The sequence below is a fragment of the Chiloscyllium punctatum genome, chromosome 44, assembly GCF_047496795.1.
Source record: "Chiloscyllium punctatum isolate Juve2018m chromosome 44, sChiPun1.3, whole genome shotgun sequence".
Taxonomy (NCBI): Eukaryota; Metazoa; Chordata; class Chondrichthyes; order Orectolobiformes; family Hemiscylliidae; genus Chiloscyllium; species Chiloscyllium punctatum.
The window spans coordinates 48,195,031-48,215,428 of NC_092782.1; the positions used below are offsets into that span (position 1 = coordinate 48,195,031).

General features: G+C 40.7%; 1 protein-coding gene across 1 annotated transcript in view; it reads left to right on the plus strand.

The window, feature by feature from the left end:
* Positions 1–20,069, plus strand: part of LOC140466971 (carboxypeptidase A1-like) — a 35,700-nt gene extending 15,631 nt beyond the window's left edge. The window contains exons 6-11 of the mRNA XM_072562882.1: positions 940–1,041; positions 2,103–2,213; positions 9,574–9,664; positions 13,325–13,524; positions 14,674–14,758; positions 19,768–20,069. Of these exons, the coding sequence (XP_072418983.1) occupies positions 940–1,041; positions 2,103–2,213; positions 9,574–9,664; positions 13,325–13,524; positions 14,674–14,758; positions 19,768–19,955 (777 nt within the window). The 3' untranslated portion in view covers positions 19,956–20,069. The remainder of the gene's footprint in view (positions 1–939; positions 1,042–2,102; positions 2,214–9,573; positions 9,665–13,324; positions 13,525–14,673; positions 14,759–19,767) is intronic.
* Positions 20,070–20,398: the final 329 nt, after the last annotated feature.

Below are 20,398 nucleotides of genomic sequence, written 5' to 3' on the forward strand. Positions count from 1 at the left end.
AAAGACTGAGTTTTCAGGAAAACCCCAATCCCAGTTTTTTCTTATGTTGGTTATAAATTATGCGAATTAGTCAATTAGATTTCAGTCTATGTCACTCTTGAGTATTCTTAAACTATTAACTAGCTGTTGACCCGAAGTATTTTCCAACATATGATTTGCTGCTATATTGCTAATTTTCTATAAATCACATTAAGCATCAATTAAATTCCAGCACAGAAATCATTCCCACTCTGAATCATTAAACAAAGAACAAGGCCACTTGATTTACCTGCTTATCCTATCATAGAACTATCCAGTTAGGTTTACGATATTTTTCCTTTTCAAATAGTTATCTAATTCTCTTTTGAATCTTACTATTCAATCTGCATCCACCACTCTTTCAGGCACTGCATTCCAGAACACAATAACTCAATGTGTCAAAAAGAATTTTAGTGAAAAGGAAGACATTGCTGTCAGGAGAAATGCAAGAATGTCAAAATTCAAACCATCACAAAATTTATATTAAAGGAGAAAAGGGATGCTGATTGGTTATTACACTGACTATGATTGGCCTGAGGTGTTGTCATGGAGAAAGCAACAGGGAACTATAGACTCTCCATATTTCCAAAAATTAAGAAAAGTACAAGGCCTGAACATTTGGTCAAAGAGAAGAGTATCCATCCAGCAAGCATAAATGAGCCATAGTGAAAGCTCAAATTATTATCTTAAATTAGTTCTTAATGTAACAATTAGCACACAGAATTGTTCAGTAAGTGCCTACCCAATTGCATAATCACATTTAACAGCAGAGGAAAAATAGTCACTTTCTCTTTTTGATTATCAGACATTATTTTTGTTTTATTTATGTTATTTCAGATGATGTATTAGAATTTAATAATGCTGGCTATTTTGTAGTACAGTTTACCCAAAACCAACTGTTTGTGATTGGTCTTCCTACAGTTCAGCACTGGTGGGATTAACCGACCTGCTATTTGGATTAATTTTGGTATTCATGCCCGTGAATGGATTAGCCCTGCTACATCCCTCTGGCTTGCAAATAAGGTAAGGTTTAGAAGATTGTGTTTGTAGGAAGAATGAAAAGGGTTTGGTTCTTACAAATCTGACTGTGCCATTGTTTAGCCAGTGATTGTAAAATCCTGTTCATAATTTGTAGCAAATGGGATTGTGAGCTCACTTTTGTTTCCATTTCTGATGTGACTCTAACAGCATCCCACTAGTCCAGAGATGGAAGCACTACGTATCTGTAGCTCTTTGAAGGCTCACCATTGGTAGGGTGACCATCCTATTACCTCCAGTACACCAACATACATTAAATACAACTCATGACCAATTGCTGTTACCCCACTGATAACTGTAACACCTAATCTCAAAACTGCCATGCAGGCTATATTTAAACCCTCTCAAGTTTCCTTTTCTTGAACACATAATTAGGGTTGCTAACATTCTAGGCTTGCCTGTAGAATTAAAGGTTAATTTCCTAGGCACTGCTGACAGCAAACTCACAAACATTATAAAATAAGTGTGTTATCATTTAGTTTGAATGCTTTTGTGTATTAGTTTTTAAAAATTGGTATTTTGAGCATTTAGAAATTTGATTGTTTGGGACAATTGCAAGCCAAAACTCCTGCTATGAAATCACCAGCAATTCAGAATTGGTAACCCAATGACGCTAACCTAATCCCAGAAGAATATTCTGATTCCTCAAGTGTGTGTATTTGCACTGTGTGCTTTAGCATTTCTGATTAAGAATACAGCACTTGGGGCAACATTACTGAGTTAAAATCTTTTCAGGATGGGCAATGTGAGGAAGAAAAATCAGTCATTGTTCCTGCTCTAGATTACCGATCAATCTGCAGAGAAATGCTGCTGTGCTTTTTCAGTTGAGGACAGGTTCAGACTTGAGTTTGATGCCTTCATAACTGGATTACTTGCTGATATTCACTGTCTAAGTTCACACGGAAAGATGGCAATTTGGGAAAGGTACAGAAAGAATGGTAGGGAGAGAGGTAGAAAAGGAAAGGCACGTTGAATGAGGAAGGAGTAAGTACATGTAGGAATGTCCTGACATGGTAACACAATAATTCCTTTTGTCTCTTACCCAGTTTGTCAGTGAATATGGCAAAGATACCTCTGTGACTTCACTGCTGAACACAATGGACCTCTACCTAGAGCTTGTTACAAATCCTGATGGATTCCAATTTACCCACACAAATGTAAGTGCAAAAATACTAAATCAAAATACCAAGAATGTTAGCACCTTGAAATATAGACAGAAAATGCTGGAAAATGCTGCTCATCAAGACAGGCAATTTCTATGGAGAAAGTGAGGACTGCAGATGCTGGAGATCAGAGCTGTAAAATGTGTTGCTGGAAAAACGCAGCAGGTCAGGCAGCATCCAAGGAACAGGAGAATCGATGTTTCGGGCATAAGCCTTTCTTCAGGAATGAGGAAGATGTGCCAAGCAGGCTAAGATAAAAGGTAGGGAGGAGGGACTTGGGGGAGGAGCGTTGGAATGTGATAGTGGAAGGAGGTTAAGGTGAGGGTGATAGGCCGGAGAAGCGGTGGGGGTGGAGAGGGCGGGAAGAAGATTGCAGGTCAAGAAGGTGGTGCTGAGTCCGAGGGTTGGGACTGAGATAAGGTGGGGGGAGGGGAAATGAGGAAGCTGGAGAAATCTGCATTCATCCCTTGTGGTTGGAGGGTTCCTAGGCGGAAGATGAGGCGCTCTTCCTCCAGGTGTCGTGTTGCCATGGTCTGGCGATGGAGGAGGCCAAGGAACTGCATTGTCCTTGGCAGAGTGGGAGGGAGAGTTAGAGTGTTCAGCTACGGGGTGGTTGGGTTGGTTGGTGCGGGTGTCCCAGAGGTGTTCTCGGAAACATTCCGCAAGTAGGCGGCCTGTCTCCCCAATGTAGAGGAGGCCACATCGGGTGCAGCAGATGCAGTAAATGATGTGTGTGGAGGTGCAGGTGAATTTGTGACGGATATGGAAGGATCCCTTGGGGCCTTGGAGGGAAGTGAGGGGGCAGGTGTGGGCGCAAGTTTTGCATTTCTTGCGGTTGCAGGGGTAGGTGCCGGGAGTGGAGGTTGGGTTGGTGGGGGGTGTGAACCTGACGAGGGAGTCTTTCCAGAATGCTGATGGGGAGGGGAGGGAAATATATCCCTGGTGGTGGGGTCTGTTTGGAGGTGGCGGAAATGACAAAGGATGATACGATGTATCTGGAGGTTGGTGGGGTGGTAGGTGAGGACCAGTCGGGTTCTGTCCTGGTGGCAATTGGAGGGGCGGGGTTCAAGGAAGAGGAGCAGGAAGTGGAAGAGAATTGGTGGAGAGCATCGTCACCCACGTCGGAGGGGAAATTGCGGTCTTTGAAGAAGGAGGCCATCTGGGTTGTTTGGTATTGGAATTCCACTTTACTAACACCTTCTACCCTGACCTCAAATTTACCTGGACCATCTCAGACTCCTCCCTCCCCTTCCTAAACTTCTCCATTTCTATCTCGGGCGACGGACTCAACACAGACATTTACTATAAACTGACCAACACCCACAGCTCCTATACTACACCTTCTCCCACCCTGCCCCCTGTAAAAACACCATCCCATATTCCCAATTCCTTCGCCTCAGCTGCATCTGCTCCCAGAAGGACCAATTCCACTACCGAACAACCCAGATGGGCTCCTTCTTCAAAGACCACAATTTCCCCTCCGACGTGGTTGACGATGCTCTCCACTGCATCTCCTCCACTTCCCGCTCCTTCGCCCTTGAACCCCGCCCCTCCAATCACCACCAGAACAGAACCCGACTGGTCCTCACCTACCATCCCACTAACCTCCATATACATCGTATCATCCTTCGTCATTTCCGCCACCTCCAAACTGACCTCACCACCAAGGATATATTTCCCTCCCCTCCCCTATCAGCGTTCCGGAAAGACCACTCCCTCTGCGACTCCCTTGTCAGGTCCACACCCCCCACCAACCCAACCTCCACTCTCGGCACCTTCCCCTGCAACTGCAAGAAATGCAAAACTTGCGCCCACACCTCCCCCCTCACTTCTCTCCAAGGCCCCAATGGATCCTTCCATATCCGTCACAAATTCACCTGCACCTCCACACAAATCAGTTACTGCATCCGCTGCACCCGATGTGGCCTCCTTTACATTGGGGAGACAGGCCGCCTACTTGCGGAACGTATCAGAGAACACCTCTGGGACACCTGCACCAACAAACCCAACCACCCCTTGGCTAAACACCTTAACTCCCCTTCCCACTCCGCCAAGGACATGCAGGTCCTTGGCCTCCTCCATCGCCAGACCATGGCAACACGACACCTGGAGGAAGAGCGCCTCATCTTCCGCCTAGGAACCCTCCAACCACAAGGGATGAATGCAGATTTCTCCAGCTTCCTCATTTCCCCTCCCCCCACCTTATCTCAGTCCCAGCCCTCTGACTCAGCAGCCTTCTTGACCTGCAATCTTCTTCCCGCCATCTCCACCCCCACCCCCTCCACCCCCACCCCCTCTCCGGCCTATCACCCTCACCTTATCCTCCTTCCACCTATCGCATTCCCAACGCCCCTCCCCCAAGTCCCTCCTCCCTACCTTTTATCTTAGCCTGCTTGGCACACCTTCCTCAATATCTGTGGGGAGAAAAACAAAGCTAATATTTCAGTTATAGAGTCATAGAGTCAAATTGCACAGAAACAGACCCTTTGGTTCAACTCGTCTATGCTGACCAGGTTTCCTAAACTAAACCAGTTTGACCCATTTCCGTCTAAAGTTTTCATATTCATTTACCTTCCAAATGTCTGTTAAATGTTGTAACTGTACCTGCGTCCACCACTTCCTCTGGCTGTTCATTCCACATACAAATCACTCTCTGTGTGAAAATATTGCTTCTCAGGTCCCTTTTAAAACTTTCTCCTCTCACCTTAAAATTATGCCCTCTAGTTTTGAACTCTCCTATACTAAAGAACAGTTCTTTGCTATAGAGGTTCGATGCCCCTCATGGTTTTAAAAACCTCTATAAGGTCACTCCTCAACCTCCTACATTCCAGTGAAAATAACTCCCAGCCTATCCAACTTCTCCTTATAACTCAAACCCTCCAGTCCCGATAACACCCCTCCAACTTATTAATATCCTTTCTACAGTAGGGTGACCAGAACTGTACACAGTACTCCAAATGTGGCCTCACCAAGGTCCTGTACAACCAGTACATGACGTCCAACTCCTATGCTTAATGATCTCAGCAATGAAGGCAAGTATGCTAAATGCCTTCTTTACCACCCAGTCAACCTGTGATGCAACTTTCAAGAAGCTATGCACCTGATCCCTCACATCTCTCTGTTCAACAACACACCCAGGGCACTACGATATAATGGTAACTGCCACTAACTGCCCTTGCTGTCTTACAAAAATGCAACACCTCGTATTTATCTAAATTAAACTCCATCTGCCACTCCTCAGCTCATTGGGCCAATTGATCAAGATCCCTTTGTGCTCGAATAGCCATCCTCACTGTCTACTATACCACCTATTTTGGTATCATCTGTAAACTTACTAACCATGCTTCCTTTATTACCATCCAAAATGTTTATGTAAACTGAAACAACGGTGAACCCAACAGTGGCACACCACTGATCACAGGCCTCCAGTCCAAAACACAACCCTCCATCAGCACCCTCTGTCTCCTACCATCAAACCTATTTTGTGTCCAGGTGGCAAGCTGTCCTGAATCCTATGTGATCTAACTTTACTAACTAGTCTAAATGTGGAACTTTGTCAAAGGCCTTGCTAAAATCCATGTAAGGAGAAAGTGAGGACTGCAGATGTGGAGATCAGAGCTTAATAATGGTGTTGCTGGAAAAGCACAGCAGGTCAGGCAGTATCCAAGGAGCAGGAGAATCGACGTTTCGGGCATAGGCCCTTCTTCAGGAATGAGGAAGTGTGCCAAGCAGGCTAAGATAAAAGGTAGGGAGAAGGGACTTGGGGGAGGGGCGTTGGGAATGCGAAAGAGGTTAAGGTGAGGGTGATAGGCTGGAGAGGGGGTGGGGGCGGAGAGGTTGGGAAGAAGATTGCAGGTCAAGAAGGCGGTGCTGAGTCCAAGGGTTGGGACTGAGATAAGGTGGGGGGAGGGGAAATGAGGAAGCTGGAGAAATCTGCATTCATCCCTTGTGGTTGGAGGGTTCCAAGGCAGAAGGTGAGGCACTCTTCCTCCAGGCATTGTGTTGCCATGGTCTGGCGATGGAGGAGGCCAAGGACCTGCATGTCCTTGGCGGAGTGGGAGGAGGAGTGAAAGTATTCAGCCACGGGGCGGTTGGGTTGGTTGGTGCGGGGCTTCAGGGCAGAAGAGATGACCTGGGGGGTGCAGTGAGAGAGAGACTCACTGAAACCCTTGTAGAGGGAGGAAGAGAGCTTCTTCAAGGAAGGCATTCTTGCAAGAGGATTCGCAGTAGGTTAAAATCAACTAGGAGAAAATGAGGACTGCAGATGCTGGAGATCAGAGCTGAAAAATGTGTTGCTGGAAAAGCGCAGCAGATCAGGCAGCATCCAAGGAGCAAGGACATGCAGGTCCTTGGCCTCCTCGATTCTCCTGCTCCTTGAATGCTGCCTGACCTGCTGCGCTTTTCCAGCAACACATTTTTCAGCTCTAAAGTCCATGTAGACAATGTCGCCCACTCTGCCCTCATCTATCTTCTTGGTCACATCTGCAAAAAATTCAATTGCTTGTAAGACATGATTTCCCATGGGAAAAGCCATGCTGAATATTCCTAATCGGTCTTTGCTTCTCTAAAACGATGTAGGATTGATATTCCTCTGCTTCAAAAGGCAATGCATCAACATTAGATATTGAAATATTTTCCAATTCTTGTTGCCCTCTTTCTTGCTACCTCACCAGTTTTAAGTTGAACATGAGAATTTGCAATCTGGATTTTCATGTGTACCTGAATTTCCAATCTCATATTCCCTCCATCACCTAGACCATCTATAATCATCTCTGTAACATCATCTGTCTGTGACTCTGCCTTAGTCACAGAAACTATTCTCCATGGCTTTGACTCCTCCAGACCTGACTGCACCAAAAGTTCTCCTTGCCAGCCTTGTATTCCCATTTCATATAAACTACTGTTCACTGAAAATTCTGTAGGAATGAACCATCCTGTCCCAAGTTCTGAATAAAGGTAGGTGCAGTGTTTTGAATAAGATATTAAACCGAGGACCCAGTTGCTATTTCAAATGAACATTCTTTTTATTTGAATGCCATCTTAGGGCTCTACAAATTGTTCTAAATCAAGTTTCACTGCAATCTTCACTGACTTATGTTCACCTCCAGTGACTTAATACTTCACGTTTGAACTTCTCATCCTTCCATTTAAATTCATACATGCTTTTCCCTTTGTTTCTCTGTAACCTGTCAATCACCTCAAAATATTTTTCTACATGAAAACCTTTAAATAAACGCAAGTTCTTGTGTTAACACAAGGGTTTGCAAGTCAGGTAAAGCATAGTCAACTGCAGAGCAAGGAGTCTTTTACTCCGCCTCAGTAGCCGAATGGCACCAACATGTGTGAGGTTTCACTTCTAAGGACCCAGTGAAATGAGAATGCCGGTTTAGTAATTCTTAAATCAGATTAGGGCAGTTTTAGGCTTTGCATCCCATCATCATTACACACTACATTGCGGTTATCCCATAATCCTCCTACGGATGATCCCAACAAACAAAACTAATTTCTTGCATTCTTGTAAAAATTTCGGCTAGTCTGCAACTTTCTGCTCTTCCCTCTTTGGCCCCAGTTGCTAGTCAGTAGTTGTTTTGAGAAGGACTCTCCTTCAGGTTGCTGTAGTGGTGCAGATTTGTTTCCATCTACATCCTACTCACACCATAGGATTAGTAAGTCAAACTTGATTTAGAACAATTTGTAGATGGCATTCAAATAAAAAGAATATTCATTTGAAATAGCAACTGAGTCCTCGGTTTAATATCTTATTCAAAACACTGCACCTTCTTTTATTCAGCTAATAAATAGGTGGGTAATATCCAAATGTCATGCACAGCAATTACTTTCCTGATTGCATTAGGAGAAAATGAGTATTAATTCTAAATGTTTCTTTTGTAGTGAAATGAAGTATTGTTCAATCATTTGTTGGAACACTTTATGCAATTTCTATTGCCCAGTCATGTAAAAGATGGTATTTCTGAGAGTGTTCATAGAACTCAGAAGTAAGAGTTACAACAGGGATGATTCTAATAAAACACTTAGTTTGTTGAAGATTGAAAATGATGAGCTTATTATGTTTGATGGTTGGGAAGGTTTGCAAATGACCTAAATAACATTTTAAAGACTATGAAAAGAACAAAAGATCATAAGGAAAATATGCCATTTGCCCCATTGAAACCAGTCCACTAATCAAGGAGATCACGGCTGATCTAATAATGCTCAATTCCACTTTCCTGCCTTACTCTCAGAACTCTTGATTCACTGAATGAGCAAAAATGTCTATCTCAACCTTGAATACAACCCAATTTCGACAGTGCTCTGCAGTAAATGATTCCATGGATTGACTACACTTTGAGGGAAAAAATTTCTCCTCATGTCTGTTTTAAATGTGAAACCCCTCATTCTGAGATTATGTCCATTGGTTTTAGACTCTCTCACATGGTGAAATAACCTCTCCACAACTATCTTGTCAAACTCCTAAGTATCTTATATGTTTCAATAAGGTCACCTCTCATTCTTCTAAACTCTAATGAGTGCAAGCCTAATGAACCTTCTCTGAACTGCCTCCATCACCAGAATATATTTTATTAGATAAAGAATCAAAACTGTACACAGTAGTCCAGATGCACTCTACCTCATGCCTTGAACAGTTTTAGCAAGACCTCTTTATTTTGATACCCCGTTCCCTTTGAAATAAAGGAAATATGGATAAAGGGAATAAATTAGCAGGTAAAGTTACTAAAGCAAGTAATATTTTGTTTTGTTGATTGATTGACAAATGTGAAGTTCTATAGCCTATATTAAACGAAACAAATAACCCTACATGGAATAGATTAGATTAGATTACCTAAAGTGAGGAAACAGGCCCAACCAGTCCACACTGACCCTCTGACAAGTAACCCACCCAGACCCAGTTCCCTCTGACTAATGCTATGGGCAATTTAACATGGCCAATTCACCTGACCTGCACATCTTTGGATTGTGGGAGGTAACCGGAGCACCCGGGGGAAACCCACGCAGACACAGGGAGAATGTGCAAACTCCACACAGACAATCACCCGAGGCTGGAATCGAACCTGGGATCCTGGTGCTGTGAGGCAGCAGTGCCAACCACTGAGCCACTGTGTTGCCCAAAAGTAATTCAACGTAGCTGTCTGTTTTGGCACTTAGGAACCTGGAGAACAGAAATAAAGACTGAATGTAGAAAATAGCTTCTAAAGTTTATTAACCACATTTCCAGACAGTAAAGAGACTAACAGGCACAGTGAAAGTCAGGAACAGGTTAATGTATCTCGGGTAGGTTTGATCAAATTAAAGTATTTTCCCCAGCCACCAATATTATGATGGTTTTTCTTTTTAGAACCGTATGTGGCGGAAGACCAGGTCTACATATGCTGGCAATGCTTGTACAGGAGTTGACCCAAACAGGAATTTTGATGCCAATTTTGGAGGTAGGATTACACTGTGTGCTGAGGTAGAACATGCATTATCAAACTATAAGTCTAGTTAAAGCCAAACAAATGTTTGATGTTTCATCACATCAATATTGCTTTTGTAGATATTGAGTATGTTTCAATAGTACAGAGTTAGTTACAAGAACAACAGATAGAGAATGAAAAATGCATGAGAACTAATTGATTGTAGAACTGAGCAGGAGCTTATTATTGATACATGAACCCAGCAATAACATTGAACAAAGCATCATTTGCAGAAGATGGGGAAGGGGTCACTGCAGGACAGTCTCTCAAATCAAAACCACCGAGAGTCAAGGAGACAGGAGAAAAATCTGTGTCAGGAAACTATTTGCCAATGATCCAATGAAACAGTTCCAGGTATAGAGATAGGGTAAGGTGATGCTTTGGCAACTGGGCTGGCAAGACCAGTGCTGGGAATGCCGACAGACTCTGCAAATCCTGCCTGTGTGGATTTCACAGAGAAGTAATTTACACCACCCTTTGTGTGAAAATGTGTTTATATTGATATCACCCCTGAAAGGCTAAAATGTAATATTAAGGTGATGCTTCTTGTTCTGGACTCACCCATCTTCAGGAATAGTATGTTTAAATTTTTGCTTTCATGGGATATGAACATCACTGGCAAGGCCAGCATTTGTCGTCTTTCAACTGAATGACCTACTAGAGGGCAGCCAAGAGTCATGGAAGTCACATGTAGGCTAGACCAGATAAGGACTACAGATTTCCTTCCCTGAAGGACATTGATGAACCAAATACATTTGTAACAACAATCAACGATGGAGCTGAATTTTACCAAAAATCAATGAAGAATCAATTTTAGGGAATTTAAAGGATGTTTCTCCTTTGAATGTTTTAGCAAGCTACCTCAGGCAATAGTACACTGCTCACTCACCTCTATAGTGCTGTGCTTGTGCCACCTCGCTGTCGCCAGCAGTTGACATATAAGGCAACATTCCCTCTATGCTATGCAGTTGTGCATGCTCAGGTGGTTGCTGTCTGGAGATGTTAGGGATTGTTGGCCAACATGGAGGCCTGGCAGGGTGGGTGGTGAGCTGGAACTGCTGCTACACATTCTGACTTTCATGACACATCAAGGCTCTCTTTGCTGCAAGGGAGAATAGTAACCTTCATAGAAAAGAGGTGAGAATAATTAATAAAATAGATTAAAAGGTAAAGTCACCACAGCCTGACCAGATCATAAGGCTGCTCTCTCATTAGAGAGAGATGACTGGTGTTGATTTAACCAGAGGGCTACCGTACCTCAGTGACGGGAGAGTTTGAGAGAGTCATAGAACATAGAACATAGAAAAATAAAGCGCAGTACAGGCGCTTCGGCCCTCGATGTTGCGCCGACTGAAGCCTACCTAACCTACACTAGCCCAATAACCTCCATATGCTTGTCCAATGCCCGCTTAAATGACCATAAAGAGGGAGAGTCCACCACTGCTACTGGCAGGGCATTCCATGAACTCACAACCCGCTGAGTAAAACATCTACCCCTAACATCTGTCCTATATCTACCACCCCTTAATTTAAAGCTGTGTCCCCTAGTAACAGCTGACTTCATTGGCGGAAAAAGGTTCTCACTGTCAACCCTATCTAAACCCCTAATCATCTTGTACACCTCTATCAAATCTCCCCTAAACCTTCTTTTCTCCAGTGAGAAAAGCCCCAAGTGCCTCAGCCTTTCCTCATACGATCTTCCTACCATGCCAGGCAACATCCTGGTAAACCTCCTCTGCACTCATTCCAGTGCCTCCACATCCTTCCTATAGATAGGCGACCAAAACTGCACACAATACTCCAGATGAGGCCGCACCAGAGTCTTATACAACTGCAACATGACCTCAGGACTCCGGAACTCAATTCCTCTACCAATAAAGCCCAGTACACCATATGCCTTCTTCACAGCACTATTTACCTGGGTGGCAACTTTCAAAGATCTGTGTACATGGCCACCAAGATCTCTCTGCTCATCCACACTACCAAATAGTCTACCATTAGCCCAGTAATCCATCTTCTTGTTACTCCTACCAAAGTGAATGACTTCACACTTAGCTACATTGAATTCCATTTGCCACCTTTCTGCCCAGCTCTGCAACTTATCTATATCCCGCTGTAACCTGCCACATCCTTCTTCGCTGTCCACAACTCCACCGACTTTCGTGTCATCCGCAAACTTACTCACCCAGCCTTCAAGCCCCTCCTCCAGGTCATTTATAAAAATGACAAACAGCAATGGTCCCAAAACAGATCCTTGTGGAACACCGCTAGTAACTGCACTCCAAGATGAACCTATACCATCAACTACTACCCTCTGTCTCCTTCCAGCCAGCCAATTCCTAATCCAAACCTCTAATGCACCCTCAATGTCATACCTCCGTAGTTTTTGCATTAGCCTGCCATGGGGTACCTTATCGAACGCCTTGCTAAAATCCATATACACCACATCTACTGCTTTACCCCTGTCCACTTCCTTGGTCACCTTCTCAAAGAACTCAATAAGGTTCACAAAACCATGCTGACTATCCTTGATCACATTATTCCTATCCAGATGTTCATAAATCCTATCCCTTACAATTCTCTCTAAGGACTCTCTAAGTCCTTCATAATAAATTCAGCTAATGCAGGACTTGAACCCACAATGTTAACATCACTCTGCATCGCAAAGCAGCTGTCAAGCAGGTTGATAATGAGATATAAATGTATGCAATTAGGTCTCTTGTCACTTGTTAGCAAAATCTTCATCTCACCATTCAAACCTTTGATGGAAGATCAGTCTTTGTATTTCTAGACATGGAGAATCACATTTTCTGGTGTCTCTTGTTTTCACAACTGGCTCATGATTGTCCTCATCATCCAGGGGCTGGGAAAATTTAGCTCATAGTCGCTGTTACTGAAATAGGCTTTCAATTCTACATTTCAGTAGAATTCTACAATTCTACAATTGAGTTTCAGTTCTACCACTTGCCCTGATGCATTTTGAACCACGGTATTAACCTGAGCCTCTGGCTTAATAGGCCAGTGACAGTATCACCGCACCATTGTCTATTTACTTAATCAAATTCCTTTATTACATTATAGACTTGGGAATACATGCCATGTTTACCTACATTCTACCTCATAACTTAACCCTTAATACATTTCTGGAAAACCTGCACTGCTCTCCCTCCGAAGCCAAAGGGTCAATGCCCAAGACTGAACGCAATGCTCTAAAGAAAAGACTTTCTGGGTCCAACTCCAATTATACAGTGCAACCTGAGGGCAGGATCTATTAAACACCAGACAGGTCAGAACACATATTTCTATCAAGGAAGCTGCACATGTTTCCTCCATTTAAATGAATGAATGAAATTCAGGTGAGCTAATTTACAGATGTGTTTCCACCTGTCTGATTTCCCAATTTCACTGCATCATGCAATCCAAAATACCTTTGCACAGAATAAAAAACATTTTATGTCTGCTGTGTTGTTATTGCCCTTCGTCTTTGCAATTTCATTTTTCTTTAAAAAATTGAAATTCTAGAACGTGTCTGAAAAGTGATGAGGCCAATCTTGAATTTCACAATCATTTTTTCAAATAAAAGAGCACTAAACGGTTAGCCATCAAATCTTATTTGCTGCTTTTATTTAACAGGACCTGGTGCCAGTGGCAATTCTTGTTCCTCAACTTATCATGGACCTTATGTCAGTTCTGAGAAGGAAGTCAAAGCCATTGTTGACTTTGTCAAAAGTCATGGAAATTTCAAAGTCTTCATTGATGTTCACAGCTATTCTCAGCTCTTAATGTTTCCTTATGGCTACACATCAACTCAGCCAAAAGACTATGGAGAACTGGTAAGTTTTTCTAAATGTTCTAAGCAACAACTGTAACAGGACTCAGGGCCATTTGTGGCCAACAACCCTCTGAATTGTGGTCCTCCAAAGACTTCTGGGCCTAGCTATAGGATGTTAACATTTGGTTCCTGATGGCTGGCAGACTCGTTCCAGTTCTAAAACAGCAGGTGCTAGGGTCCCATTGGTCTAACTCACACACCTTCTGAGCTACTAATGCAACTCACACACCATTTGGACAGGCAACTTACCTGTTAAAGGAAAATAGTAAATTCAAAGCAGGAAGGATGATGTTTAAGAAAACCAATATTACTTTTTAACATTATTAATAGTGGAGAGGAGCAAGAGATCATATTCTATCTGAATATTCAACGCATTTGTCATAGTTGCTCATTATGAATTAATGGTGAATGAATAGGAGCAGAGATTAGGAAGTAACTAAGGTGCTGGATTTTAAAAAAAACTTACACTTTAGAAGCATGGACATTCATCTGTTGTTTCTTATAGTAATGATTTAGTAAAGAATTGGTTATCAAATTTGCCAAATTTGCAGATGCTTATAAAATAAGGACCAAAGTAATCTGACTCAAAAAATATTTAGGCATTACAGCATAGGGTTGAGAAGTGGCAGACTGTTCAATGTGGATAAGTGAGAGAAAATAAACAAGAAGGAATATTTAATTATGTGCTGGTCAGGAAAGAGATTTGTTGTTAAATTTATAATAACAATTTGTTAAAAATATTTATGAAAGAATAGCTTCTAAGAAAAGTTTTGCAATGTAACTAATGCACAGAAATACAGAATCACTGAACCACAAGATTATTATTTCCATTGAAAGGACTTGGAGGCAAGTTTCACATGTAAGGATTTAAGGATGAGAAAGTTTGGATTATTTGCTTTGCAAAAGGTATTTCAAAATGAGATGAAAGTTTCATGCATATAAACATCAAGCAGCAGTGGGCACAATTAACAAGTTAGGTCGATGAGATCTTTCCATCCAAATAGAGAATCTAGTTCATTAAGATGGTGAATATATGGTAGACACTGGGGTCGGTATCTAAATAGTAACATGCTGTTGACTTTTCATATAAAAATTACCTGGCTTGTGTCCTTATTAGTTTCAAATTTTAAATATGCCCTTTTTCACGCAGCTTGATCTCAGCAAGATATCTGTCGATTCTTTAACTTCACTGCATGGGACCAAGTACAGATATGGACCCATCTTTACCACAATCTGTAAGTAATTGCCCACAGGGAAAGTAATGTAATTACCTCATAGAATCACAGAGTCATTACTGTGTAGAAATAGGCCATTCAGCCCATTGTGCCTGCACCAGCTCTTCAAACAAGTATTATTACCTTCTGCTTTCCACCCATTACTCTTGTCCCTCCTATTTCTCAACTGAACCTGCCTCCATCATATTGCAGTGCAGCATATTTCATGCCTTTACTACCTGTTGTATGAAAAATATTTCTTAAACATTAGCATGGCTTTTTATTGCTTATCACTTTAAATTTATGTCCTCTCATCTTTGTTCCTTTAGCAAGTAACATAAAAATGGATAGTAAGAGCTTCTTTAAACATTTAAAAAAGAAATGAGGGTCCAATGTAAGTCCTTTACAGAAAAAAAGGTGGGGAAATCAGGGACAAGGAAATACATACTTGGCATCAGTCTTCATGATAAAGGACACTAATAGCATTCCAGAAATAATCAAAGGGCAATGGGGGGAAGGAAATAAATTATACCTGATAGCTATAATGAGAAAAAGGGTTTTGGAGCGATGAATAGGGTTAAAAGCTAATAAGGACTTTAAACCTGAATGGTTGTATCCAAGGAATTTTAAAGGAAATAGACAGAAATGATGAACATTGTGATTCTGAACAGTCAGCCAGATGGACATAATAGAATATGAGTTCCCTGCTTGGGGCTGCTAATCTGGTTCAATCAGGGAGCCCTGGCTGACAGATAAGAACAGGAGTGTCAGATATCCTGTTCATTCTGACAGCTGGTTCTGAGGGAACTGATTAGTGTCAAGGATTTTGCACTCATGAATTAAGACTGAATTGGTGATGGATAATGACTCTGTGGAGTTACTTCAGTGGATTTACTGGTAGTAATCTTCCAAGAATCCTTAGATTCTTGAAATGTCCTGGAGGGTTGGAAGGGTGTCAAATCAACGCCTTTATTCAATAAGAGAGGGACAAATAATAGCTTAACATCTATCATCATTATTAGATATGAATAACACATTTATATGAATATTATGAAGTATATAATAGTAGAGCATTTATAAATACATAATATAATCAAGCAGCATAAGCATGGCTTTTTGAGGAGTAAATAATGGCTGGCAAATTTATTAGAATTCTTTCAGGAGGCAACAAGATAGATAAAGGGGGACCAATACATGTAATATATTTAGATTTTCAAAAATGCATTCCACAAGGTACCACATAAAAGCCGACTTAATAAGTTAAGATGCCATGGTGTTGGGGATAGTATATCTTTGAGGATTGGCTAACTAATAAAAAACAGAGAGGTGGAATAAATGGCACATTTTCAGTATAGCATCTATAACCAGTAGGGCAATACAGGGATCAAGTTTGGGACCAGAGTTATTGACAATATATGTATTAATGATTTAGTAAGGGAAGTAAGTGTTCCATCAACAAATTTGCATATGACATTAGAATAAACGGAAATGCAAATAGTGTGAATTACACAAAGAGTCTACAAAGGACAAGAGATTGGACAAACATGTGACAGTTGGCATATAATGGGGGAAATGTGAAGTTATGCACTTGGTCAAGAAAGATAAAAGAAATTAGTATTATTTAATTGGAGAAAGTTTGCAGAAACCTGTAGCACATCGGGATTTGGGGCTCCTTGTGGATGGATTACAAAAAAATGCATCCAAGTTCAGCAGGTAATTAAAGAAGGCAAATGAGTTGTTGGATTTTATTTAAAAAGAATTGGAATTCAAAAATAGGGAGCTCTTAATAAAACTATACAAGGCATTCCATCAATATTGTGAACAGTTTTGTTCACCCTGTTGAAGGAAAGAAATACTGACATTGGAGGAAGTCCCTAGAAAGTTTATCGGGTTGATTGCTGATTGGGAAAAACTTTATGATGAGAGGTTGAATAGATTGGGATTTTACTCATTAGACAAATGAGAGGTGACCTTATTGAAACATGTAAGATTCTTAGGGGACTTGACAGGGTAGATGCGGAAAGGTTACACCTTGTGGAAGAGTCTAGGACCAGAGGGCATAATCTCAGAGTAAGGCATTGTCCATTTAAACCATCGATGAGGAGGATTCATTTTCCTATCAGATGGTAGCCAGTTTTAGGAATTCTTTACTTTAGAAGGCTATAGAGGTTATGCATTGAGTCTATTCAGGCCTGAAATAGACAGAGTTTTAATCAATAAGGCAATCAAGCGTAATGGGGACAATTAAGGAAAATGAAATTGATGATTGAATGTTGAAAGAGTCGATGAGCTGAATGGCCTACTTCTGGTCTCATGTCAATTCGTAATTTTGTTGACACATTTTAAATGGACACTGATGAATTGAAAGGATGCAGGAAGACCACCAAGATTGAAGATCAACGAAGGCCAACGTCTTTAATTTGGAGAGAAAGGGTGAAGTCAAGGTTATATCAATGACAGATGAAGTGGGCTGAAAATGCCTTATAGGATGAATCAGGGTTAAAAATCACACAGCACCAGGTTATAGTCCAACAGGTTTATATGAAAGCACCAGCTTTTGGAGTGCTGCTCCTTCATCAGGTGGTTGTGGAGGGTGAATCAGGCCAGAGATCAGTAATAAAAATATCTATTTTTCAACGAGGTGATAAAATGTTTGGAATGATTAACTAATAAGAAGAGTGGTGTCAAAGAAGAATTAAGGGAATTAAAAAAGCTTTGCTTATCCCTCCCTATATGCTTTGCAATGCTTACCCAAACATCAAAATGTTAACCTAGTTTAAACAAAACAACAGGGTCATGATAGGCTTTAGGCTTCTAAATGACAGTTAGCTGGAAATACCAAACTCTCCCAAAATATTAAATATTACTTTGCGCTAAAATTCTCTATAGCTATATTTAATGCTTCTTCAAAACGTGCTTCCCTCACTAGGTATCCACTCACTATGTCAATGCTCTGAAATATTGCTTTGCATATAAACGACTCTTTAGAAATACATATCATCCAAAGTTGCAGCTTATTGTGTGAATAAACTTTAAATAGTTATCTCCCTCATCATAAAATTTCCTACAACAGTCTATTTTGCAATACATCTTTCTTAAAGTGTAAAATCAAATTGCAGACCCAAGTAATGGTGCAATGTCAGCATGAGTGTCAGCTATCAAATTATAAGCCTTATTCTTTTGGTTTAAAACTGTTAAAATATCATATACCACTTTATCTCTTTTTTTCTTTTGTATAGTAAAAAGTTCCAGTTCAATATTTAGAATAAACATTTTTCTTAATGATACATTCTTTGTTTATAATTCAAGGCACATTTAAGTCCAAATTAAGTGAAGCTCAGAATAAAAGCAATCATCAAGTGATAGTTGTGTGTGGTGTTTCTTTGAGGCCATCAAAATCTTCCCCTTAATTTAAGAGTAAGCCTAAAGTAGTATTTTGTTGATGCAGACTTGATGGGCCAAAGGGCCTCTTCTACACTCTATGATTTTATAAATCAGCTCATACAGGTTCTCTTCAGGATCATAAGCTTTCCAAAGTCCAAAGGATAGTTGGACAGCTTTCTTTTACTTATGCTTGTGTAATAACTGTTATGAAGATGTGGGTGTACTGTACCTTTAAGAGAGTTAAAAGCTGCCTGACAGCATCAAGCGTTCTCAATAAGGTAACAATGTGACACATAGTCAAAAGCTAGATTAGCTGGGTTGCCTGGAAATGACAAAACAGATTCGAATTAGGCCAATCAGTTAAAATATCAAACTCCAATCAAGTTTGAATTGAGTATATTGACAATCTTAAAAGCCAATGACACAATCTGATGCTTTGAGGGTATAAGACCGGGAAAACCTGAACAATTGGAGCAGAACTGCCATGCCACCAGCATGTAGAGACTGCCCAAAAAAAGCTCTCTTAAAGGTACCTTTATTGATCAGTGACCTGTGAAGCATAAAGAATTGACAGGAAGATCCAAATAGAAGATTCGACAGTTGGCTGAAATTTTAGTAAATTTTAATCAGGGGGTTTTATCAGATGAGTATTATAGAAGGCAAGATAAAAGATAAGTTAGAAGAAGGAGTTATAAATAGTTGTTAGTTAATTATGCTGTTATACTTTTAGAAATAAAGTTGTTAACTTTTACTTTAAATAGTTCTTGGCCTCTCGAATTTCCACAAATTACTGGATAAATTTTTTCTGTGTTGCTGGTGTAAATTAAGCAAGAGGGTTTAGCCCATGTCCGAACATAACTGAAATGGGTTATCATCTGGGTGAGCAAAGGGACAATGGCCCTATCAATAAGTGATTGGAATATCTTAAATCCATCTAAAGTGGTAATGGAAAAAGTGATCGACACTGATTAATCATATATTGGAGGTGTTGAGAAAAAACTGCTACATGTGCAGGTGTGAATGAGCCTGAAAGTAGTTTCTGATATTAAATGGCAATGAGACACATAGGCAAAAATAGAGCATCAGTAAACACAACACAGTCATCAACACGAATGGAGGAATCCTGAAATCACTTAACAACATTGAAGAAACAAGATAACTCTTTTTCTTTATGGGGAAAGGGTTAACTGCCTCCATGAATATTCCAGAGAAGCAATAATTTATTGTTGATTGCAAAATATTTTCTAAGGCAATGATTTCTTTACAAATGATCAGGCCAAATTACAGCAATTATACTCCGAGGGAAAGCTATATGAAGGAAAGACTTACCTTCCCCATCCAAAATCTTTCTTCCTCAAGATTGAGTCAACAACCAAACTGATGTACTTCCAGTGCATTTCTTTTAAATTGAGAAGGGTAAGACCAACTGGGACCACACTCTCCCTATGATTTCCCCTCATGTATTGGTAAATATTGGGCTTATATTAAACGCTTTTCCATACGTGATATAGGTGCAATTGACAATCCAATATTGGGTAATCAAGGTACAAATCAAAATCCCAACATCATAGGCATGGCACATTACTGTGCAAAGAAAGAATTACTTTAGAACAGTAAACTATCATATTTATTTGTTTCCTTATTAGATCAAAGCAGTGGTTCGTCCATCGACTGGGCTTATGATCAAGGCATCAAGTATGCTTTCTGCTTTGAACTGCGTGACACTGGTCGCTATGGCTTCATTCTACCAGCCAATCAGATCATTCCAACAGCTGAGGAGACCTACCTAGGTTTGATGGAAATTTTAAACCATGCCAGAGAGAACCCCTATTAAAATTAATTCAAAGAATTCTGCAATTATGGTTTAAAGGTGCCTCTGTTTTACATTTGTATTATTACTATGACTACCACAACATATCTAATCATGAAATACATTGGATTGTACCAAATAAAGCATCACTCAATCAAGATACCAAGTTTTAAAATAATTTTATTGCTTCAGATTGGATCAACAATCACCTGGATGTCTTGTACAGATTTTCTTCTTGCAATAAAGGCTTTGGTGGAGTACTCAGTATTTTTGTTGTCTCAGGGATTTTAGATTGCATATCCTGTAGACTTTTTGGAATGGATCTTTTTCTGACAAAGTACATAATGTGAAAATGGCTTTGCAAAGCTTTAACGTAAGAGTGTGGTGTTCATAATAAAATCCTCTAAACTGAAGTTAGCAAAATCATGCAGGAAATTGCTGATATAGAAAGTGGAAGCATCACTTCT